Here is a 9,401-nt window from a genome sequence, read left to right as displayed (position 1 = left end):
TCTATCTATCTATCTATCTATCTATCTATCTATCTATCTATCTATCTGTCTGTCTATCTATCTATGCTGCAAACCTTCACTGAAAAAGAGGGTGAATGTGGTGGCCAAGCCCATGAGTTTCTGGCTTTTGTAGTTCTGGGAATGCTTAGTTTTGGGTCCTAAGAATAGAATACTCTATTCTGTAGTCCTGGCTTCAAATCCAGGTTCTGTTGCTACCTGTGTGCCCTTGGGCAGAACAACCAACAGTTCTAGGTCTCAGTTTCTTCATCTGTAAAATGAGGGAGTTGGATTAGATTTCCTCTGAGATCTCTTCTAGTTCTAAGTCTATGATATTACGATCCTGTTTTTAGTATTTTGTGGACTGCTGGGTTCTGTGCATCCCTAGCACCTAACGAAATGACTTGTTTATATTCATATATGGGGAAAGGCTGCGATTTTGTCAGTATGGGAAAGTTCTGAGGTGGGAACTTCCTCCATCCATGCATATAGAAAACTACGTCCTAGAGAATGGCCTGAAACCCTGAGAGATTAGTGACCTGGCTAGGGTCATAGTTAGTGTCAGAGGAAGAATTTGAAATCAGGTCTTTCTGACTCCAAGTTTACAGCTGTAGCATACTACCTCCCACCTATGTGCTTTGCACATAATAGGTGCTTAATAAATAGAATGTTCAGTTGAATGTGTAGGGCTCCCTTGATTCCTCTGGAGTACCAGTTTCTGGGGCTTGGTTCACTCAACTTGCACCTTTTTTTTTTAGTTTAGAATGAGAGTAGTTCAGTGGAAAGGGCACTGCTAATGTTCACATCTCACCTGTGATGGTTACTACCTGTGACCTTGGGCAAGTCACTTAAACTCCTCGTTTGGGCGAACGCTCTCATTTTACCAGTAAGGAAACTGAGGGCCAAGCAGGTCAAGTGATTTGCCCAAGGTCACATGGGCAGTTGGAGGCTAACCAACATGAGATTATATCTATCGCCTGAAATTCAGACCTCAAGTTTAATAAATCAGGGGTTATTTTATTATATATTTATTATAAATATATTATATTAGGTCCAAATTCTGTTCAGTGAAGCTTACTTAAAATGAAGAACTACTTTAAACTCACTTACAATGGTGGCTATTTGTTGGTTAAAAAAGAAAGGACAGAAGAAAAGTAGTGAATGGCCAGTCCAGAACTCTGGGTTATGTCTATGGTTTTCAGACTTCCTTTCTTACAATGGGGTCTTGAGCCATTCTGTCAGCCTTTTTCTCTTCTGTCAAATGAGGATAATCACCATGGTTCTCTGTCTACTTCTCCAGCTGGAAATGAGATCAAACTCAGAAATTTGCTGCAGCCATCTTGAGTGAGAGACATCTGCTCCCCATGAGGCACTGTTCTCATCAATAGCTATCTCACAATGTCAAAGCTCTTGTCTTTGTTTTCTCATCAAAGGAGCTGGGCTATGAGCTTGGGAGGTTAGGAACCCTCCATTTGTCTGCCAAGTCTGAATAACTTGAGGTACTTTGGATTTAAGATGGAGAAACAGTGTAGAAGAGTCTTGCCTTGTAAGTGATTTGGTATTATGACAGAAATAGTCTAACTGAATCCTCCCTGATGAGTGGCAGATGCTACCTTGTTGCCAGAGTAACAAAGAGCCTTGTTACTGGGAGACTTGAAGCCTCAGTAGGAAGCCGTACTGATGCTGGTGAGAAGAGTTGTCAATAGCTTCCTCCATTTCCATCATGAGGGCTAGAAAGTAACATATCCTTCCCCAGAAGAAAAGTTTGTGGGCTACTGGGAAGGGACATGAGATAAAGTCTGAGTCTGCAACTGACTAATCTTAATCAATTGGTTTGGCCTGAAGAATAATAGAATTAGTCCGGTCTCCTTATTTTCACTGTATATCTAGGTTTTAAATATTTTTCTTGTATGCCATACATGGTTAGGGTTTTTTTTTTAATCCATTACATCACCTTTTTTTTTAAATTGGGGAGTTTAATCCATTTACATTTAGAATCACAGATTTTAAGCCTGAATTTTTTCCCTATTAAATTCCTTTATGTTGTTTTTCCTCCCCTCTTTTCTGTCAGCACTTTATTCCTGTGGTTTGTTTTGATTATACAGATCTGATCCAGCTCTCTTCCCAATAACCAAGGAAAGAGATCTAATAACCCTCCCATTATCCTACCAGCCTCAATTTCTTTTAGCTGCTTTTATTATTCTCTTTCTCATTTTATCCTTCTCTTTCCTAGTCAAGAGAAGAGTGTGACATCTTCCCGTTGACTATTTACTACTCTCTTGCTTCTACTGCTTCTATCTTCTCTTAATTTCAGTGACCTAACTTTGTAACATCCCTTTCTAAAAAATGCTATTTTTATCCCACCTCCCTTTCTTAAGTGCTTTCCCTTTTTGGGATATGATCAACTGATTTGGGGCACTTGGCATACTCAGATAGATGGAAAGGCTCACTGATCTGTGTATATGGGTTTTTTTCCTCCCCAATAGAATGTAAGCCCCTTAAGGGAAGACACTATTTCACTTTGTTTTGTGTTGCCAAAACCTAGAAGAGAGTGCCTAGCACATAGTAGTTGCTTAATAAATGCTTCTTGAATTTAATTAGCTACCAAGCCAATAAAGTCTGCTGAACCGGCACTATTCATGTTTTTAAATTCTGAGCAAATCCTGTCTGGTTTCAGTAAGTACTGAAATAAATTTGGGAGTAACCAATTCTATTACTTTTCTATTAAGATATAATAATATCAAGACTGATTTGGAAAGGACTAGCTTAAATGAGAGAAAGTTAAGTTCAAGGGAGACTTGATTTTAACTTAACTGTGCAGCCTTAGGGAAGGTCTTTTCAGGTCTGTTGGTTCCAGTTTCCTTATGTTAAAATGGGATGGTGAGAATGGATAAGATCTTCTACTCTGATATTCTTTGATTCTATTCTTGGACCCTCTAGGACTGACGGAGCATTGAATGAAATGTTTCTTTGGTGGGAATAAGAGCTCACTGTCTTCTCACGTACCCTTGTCAACCACACCGAGAGCTGCCAAGAAGCAACAGATTTCAGAGAATTACAATTCAAAACACAACAATCCAATCCAATTCAATCCAATTTAACCACTTTTGAGGCCTCCTATGTGGCATGCATTATGCTTAGGCGCTCAGTATATGAAGACAAAAATGGAGTTCCTGCCCTCAAGGAGCTCATATTCCACTAGAAAGATACAACATAATAATAGCTAACATATGGCCCTTTATGGTTGGTAAAGTGCTTTCCATAGATTATCTTCATTTGATCCTCACAACAACTCTTTGAGGTAGGTGTTATTATCATCTCCATTTTGCAGATGAGGAAACTGAGGTTGAAAGTGATAAATGAAGTTTGACTTCCCTAGGGCCACATAGCTAGTAAAAGTCTGGGGCAGGCAGAATTCCAATCCAGATTTTTCCTAACCCTATCCTCTATATCATTTATCTAGAAAGTTAAGTAAATATAAAACATATGATAAGATAGGGACCTGTAATTTCATTGGCACAAGAGACCATTTTTAAGGAAATCCCCTCTATCAAAATTGGTGCTTTCTCTGCACTTACAGTCTTATATGGTGCCCTAAATATACAAAATAATTTTCCAGGGTAGATATGGAGAGTACTAACAATTTAGCAGGAGTTGGAAAGAGAAATCAGGAACAGCTTCATATGTAAGTTGGTGGTACCTGAGTTTGAGGTTTTATGGCAACCTAGGTGGTACAGTGGACAGAGCCCAAGACTTGGGAGTTAGGAAGACTAAAGTTAGACTCCTGCCTCACATATTTGTTAGCTGTGTGATCCTGGAGAAGTCACTTTATTCAACACTTTCAGCCTCAGTTTTCTCATCTATAAAATGAAGATAATGATATAATAGGGTCGTTGTGTAAGGATCAAAGGAGTTAACATATATAAAGTACTTTGAAAACCTTAAAGGGCTTTATAAATACTGGCCATGTGGGAAGGGGAGGTCCAAATAAGAGACAAACACATCAATTCAGCATGGATTCTAGGCAGGAGGCACAGTCTGTACAAAGACATGGAACTGAGAGATGGAATGTCATGTATGGGGAATAGTAAGTAAGTCTGTTTGGCTGAAACCCAGCATATATGAGATGGAGATGAAATCAGTCTGCAAAGATAGCTTGGAGCCAGACTGTAAAGGGCTTTTAAGTGGTCAGGCAAAGGAGCTGGCATATTAGCCAAGAGGCAATAGGGAGCTTCTGAAGCTTCTTGACTTCCTGTGTTAGAAGAGCCAGCATTCACCTGGGACAAAGTTGAGTGTCTCTGATCAGTGGGAAGGACAGCTGGTTCTTCTAGGGGAAAGCAGGGATGAGGAGAGTGGCTGTAGTCTCCAATGGAGATGGGGATGGAGGAAAGCTGCTGAGGTCCCCAGCTTTGCGTCTCTCCCTGCCTAGGCTGGAAGCCATGGCCCGAATGGCTGCCATGAAGGATCGACGGCAAAAAGACATCTCCCAATACAAAATGGAGATTAGAGAGCTGGAACGCATTCATGACCATGAAACAAAGCTGAAGTCCTTCTTATTCATCAAACTTAAGGATCGGAGTGAATTTGAGGAACAGTTCAAAAAGGAAGAAGGTACAGCTACCCCTCAGGGAATGGTCTGTAGATTACTGCCAGTTTCTAATCTCATGCTAATGTAGTGTAGTGTAATGGAAAGACAGACCCTGGATGGGTGAAGGGAAGAGTTGGAGAACTTGTGTTCTCACATCCCAGCTCTGCTGTCATTGCTGATGAGAGGCAGCAGTGTCTAGAGAGCTCGACCTGTATTCAAATCCTACATCAGATGCTTACTGACTGTGTGACCTGGGCAAGTCACTTAACCTCTATCTGCCTCAGTTTTCTCATCTGTCAAATGAGATGATAATAGCACCAATCTTCCAGCATTGTTATGAGGAGAAAATGAGATAATATTCACAAAGTGCTTATAACCTTAAAATATACTGGTCATCATCACCATCATCATTATTATTGCCAATCACAATAATGGTGCTGGCCCTTGAGGAGGTCTGAGGAACTTGTCTCCACCTGGGTCATTTTTGTGGCAATGGTGACAGAATGATACAGAAATAAGAACTCCAGTCCAGCCCTTTCTACCAGGTTCTGGGCTTTATATGCCTGTCCTCAAGCCTCCTTCTCCCCATCCCTCCTACTATTTTTGAGCTGATCTCTGCTCAAGTAACTTAATTCATTCTACAAACAAATTTAAGTGTCTGCTGATGTACTGGAAGCCCAAGGGATATACAATGTTGAGATAAGGTGTGGTCCTTGCCTTTACCTAGTAAAGGGGCGGTGGATGGTGATAAGAAACAAATCAAATCAATCAGCAAATATTTATTTAGCCCCTACTGTGTAGGCATGTGGGTGGAAATGATGTAGTTTAAGGGTTCAGGGGTCCTGGGACCCCAAAATCCCAACACGAGGGTCCTGCCCAAAATAATTCGACCCAAGCCTTCTTTCAGCCAAAGACAAGGTTTATTAGAACATCCGTCATATTGGGCAGACTCTTAAGGAGTCTGAACATGGGTAAGCAGTGGTTAGATTATAAGAATCTGAGCAGTGGCTAGATTTTAAGAATCAGAGCCATAGCTAGATTATACAAATCTGAGCAGTGGCTAGATTTTAAGAATCAGAGCCATGGCTAGATTTGAAGAATCTAAGCAGTGGCTAGATTTTAAGAATCAGAGCCATGACTAGATTATAAGAATCTGAACAGTGGCTAGATTATAAGAATCTGAGCATCTTAATGGAGGCAAGATGGACCTTATATACAGAAAGACTGTGGGAGGGATCTAGGAGTGGCCAGTAAGCTGGGGTGAACAGAACTCCTGGGACCTGAGCCTCGTGGCCAAGGGAGAATGGAGCCTAGCTAAGATTAAGGGTGGGAAATGGCCAGGGGCCATAGGGAGGTAAGACAATGGAGGGGAGATTGGGTGTAGTCACAATGAAAGGCCAGTTGACGGGATTATAGCCTCAGGAAAATTCCAGGTTTGGCCATGTGGGAAAGTCTAGTATTTTTCCTTTCTGGGGCCCAGAACCCAACCCCATCAGATAGAGACCTGGCCTCCAATTCTGGAAGACTTGGGTTCAAGTCCCACCTAGGACACACACTGACTATGGGACCCTGGGCAAGATACCTGACCTCTCAATGCTCTAGGTAACTCTCTAAGACTATTGAAATTGCAGAGGAAAGAGCTGACCTGCACTGGTGGAGGGAGTTCCTCACTTGGGAGTTCCCTGTACTTATGAAACCACAGCACCAGTCCCTATCCCTCTGTATAATACATAACATTACATGGTAAGTGCATGGATTCCACTTAAGCTAGTTTCTTCCATTTTCCAGGAAGATCCCCACCACCTCTACTCCAGGGTCTCCCTGGATAAAGAAGGGAAGAAGGCCTTCTGGGTCTAGAGGATCTTAACCTCGGGATCTGGGAAATATATATATTTATATATGTATATACATACACATACATACATACATACATATATATATACACACACACACAGAACACCTATTTCCATATTATAATCCAATGTATTTTATCTTATGTATTTAAAAAACATTATTCTGAGAAGGGGGGCAGCAAGGTGGGGCCCTGGTGTCAGGAGGACCTGAGTTCAAATCCAGCCTCAGACACTTAGTAGCTATGTGACCCTGAGCAAGTCATTTAACCCTGTTTGCCTCAGTTTCCTCATCTGTCAAATGAGCTGAACAAGGAAATAACAAACCATTCCAGTATCTTTACCAAGAAAACCCCAAATAGGGTCACAAAAAGTAGGACATGACTGAAACAACTGAGTAACAAAATCCTGAGAAGAAATCTATAGGTTTCAACAGATTATAAAGGGTCCATGACACAAAAATAATTAGGAACCCCTGCTCTAGGTTGAGTGAGTCTCTGTGTGGGGAAAAAGAGAGTTGGAAGAATCCCAGGGCTACAATTCTTTGGGAAAACAATGAAGAAGCCCACCTCCACAGCCATTCAGGGCCTTGGGGGTATCCAGGTGTCCTTCAAGGCTTGGACTCTCCCTCAGAGGAGGATAGAGGCAAACCTGCCAGACTGTATGAGTGCCAGAGGTGACCCTCAAGGCAAGTGGCCCTTTGGGACTGCAGACTCCCCTAGAGAATAGGGGAAGGTACTGTAGGGCGCGCAGTGGATCTCTTTCAGGAAAGAAGGGAGGCAAACTCACCTCCCGCAGGTCAGCTCTAAGAGTCTATCAGGCCTTTAGGTTCTCACTCAAATCCCTCAAGAGGCACGGGTCCCTCAGGGCCACAGGCTTTTTATCAGGGAAGAGTGAAGACACCCCTCTCCCGAGGTGAAGGGTTTGCCCTCAGGGCAAGCATTCCCTCAAGACCACAGATTCTCCCCAGGGAGAATGGAGGACATTTCCCCATGCCATGGGCTGGCTCTCCTTGAAGGGAAGATGCCAGCAAGGGGTGGGCTCACTGTCTTGTCCAGCCCTCAAGGCCAGCAAGCACCACAGGACACCCAAGGGAGAGAGCTTCCAGAGTTACGAGGTAGCCCACATGCGCCTGCTCAAGCTGTCTGAGCATGGGGACTTGGAACGATTGGTGACAGACTTCGTGGCTCAGGAAGAGAAGAACTTTGCTCAGTTCAACTACGTCACAGAGCTGAACAATGACATGGAGATGTTGAACAAGAAAATTCAGAGTATCCAGGTCTCTGCCCCTTCTCAGATCCCTTTCCCACCCCAGGGGGGTTCCCACGGGTCAGGGTCACATTTCCCCCAAGCAGCCCATGCGTGCTGGGGGGGGGGGGGTGGAGGGGATCCATGACCTATCATGGTCTGTAAAGGGCAGCAGGTTTAAAACAATCCTCTCCAACCACTTTCCAATATCAAGGCCCCAGAGAGGCAGGTGGCATCCTGGCTAGTACTGTACTTTGAGTCAAGAAGATCTGAGTTTAAATCCCATGTTTACTATTTATTAGCTAATTTAAAAAAATCTCATCACCTCCCTGAGCCTCAGTCTCATCTGTAAAAAGGGCGGTTGAACTCAGTGGCCTATAAGATCCCTTCCAGCTCTAAATTGCTGGTTCTGGCAGTGCCATCTTCTGGCCAACGTATTTTAGGAGAGATTTCTCCGCTTAAAAGAAGTTTTAAGCTATTACAGACTCCCAGACTCTTAGAGCTGGCAGGGACCTCAGAGGGATCAGCATATTTTCTCATTGTACAAATAGTCTGGGGACTGGTTCATTTTTGCCTCCACTGAAGGAAAATGACAGTTCTTGGCCCCAAATTTTCACTTGGCCTCATTGAGCAGAGAAATGTTCTTGGAGGTGTGTAATAGAGGATTGATCATGGAGTTAGGAAGCTGGTAAGACCTGGGTGTGAACTTGCCTCTTGCACTGTGTGCCTTAGGCAGCTTTCTGAGATTGTCAGGGACAGATGAATTGGTATAGCAAGGAAATCACAGGTCCTTCTGTGAACACAGATCTGCCTTGCTGAGACTATCTAATCCAACCTCCTCATTTTACAGATAGGGAAAAAAAGGCCCAGTGAATTGAAGTGTCTTGTGCTCAAGGTCACATCATTAGTGACAGTATTTGAACCTAGGTTCTTTGATTCTAGAGTTAATGCTCTTTCCAAAGTAAGATATTACATCCTTGAGATATTGACATAATGTCTGGCAAGAGTTCTAATCATTCTGGTGGTTCCTAAATGCCCTAATTGGGTATCTAGGTGGTACAGTGATAGAGCTCTGAGTCTAGAGTCAAGGAGAATTGAGTTCAAATCTGGCCTCAGACACTAGCTGTATGACCCTAGGCAAGTCACGTAACCCTGTGTGCCTCCGATTCCTCCTCTGTAAAATGAGCTGGAGAAGGAAATGACAAACCACTTCAATATCTTTGCCAAGAAAATCCCAAGTGGGGGTCATGAAGAGTTGGACACATCTGAACAAAAACAAATGAGTAAAATCTCAGAACAGTAGGGATTGGAGGGAAACTGTTGACCTGTTTGTATACAAGGTCAGAAATGCCATTGATCAAAAAAGAATTTATTTTAAATTTTATTGATGCCCTCTGTTTTTATATCACTATCATTTCTGACTCTACCCCTTCCTCCTTCAGCCCTACCCCTACCTTCAGCCTTCCTGGGGAAACAAAATGAAACAAATAGCTATCACACCTGACAGCAAATACCATGTTCTCCTCCCAGAGGCCCCCAGCTGTCCAGCAAAAAGAAGTAGTTAAAAAGATGATTAGAATGATAAAACTATCTGTCTATCTATCCACCTATCATCCATATCTATCTGTCCATCATTTATACCTATCTATCCATCTATCTATCTATCTATCTATCTATCTATCTATCTATCTATCTATCTATCTATCTATCTATCTATC

The 9,401-nt window shown here is 42.6% G+C and overlaps 1 protein-coding gene across 1 annotated transcript in view; it reads left to right on the top strand.

Annotated features, from left to right (window-relative positions):
• CCDC63 (coiled-coil domain containing 63) overlaps positions 1 to 9,401 on the top strand; it is a 48,787-nt gene that overhangs the window by 29,212 nt on the left and 10,174 nt on the right. The window contains exons 5-6 of the mRNA XM_027857361.1: positions 4,427 to 4,608; positions 7,494 to 7,714. Of these exons, the coding sequence (XP_027713162.1) occupies positions 4,427 to 4,608; positions 7,494 to 7,714 (403 nt within the window). The remainder of the gene's footprint in view (positions 1 to 4,426; positions 4,609 to 7,493; positions 7,715 to 9,401) is intronic.

The sequence above is a fragment of the Vombatus ursinus genome, unplaced genomic scaffold, assembly GCF_900497805.2.
Source record: "Vombatus ursinus unplaced genomic scaffold, bare-nosed wombat genome assembly UNPS02012122.1, whole genome shotgun sequence".
NCBI classification, from domain to species: Eukaryota; Metazoa; Chordata; class Mammalia; order Diprotodontia; family Vombatidae; genus Vombatus; species Vombatus ursinus.
Note: the sequence above shows the minus strand (reverse complement) of the source record. Positions and strands in the feature narration are given on the sequence as shown.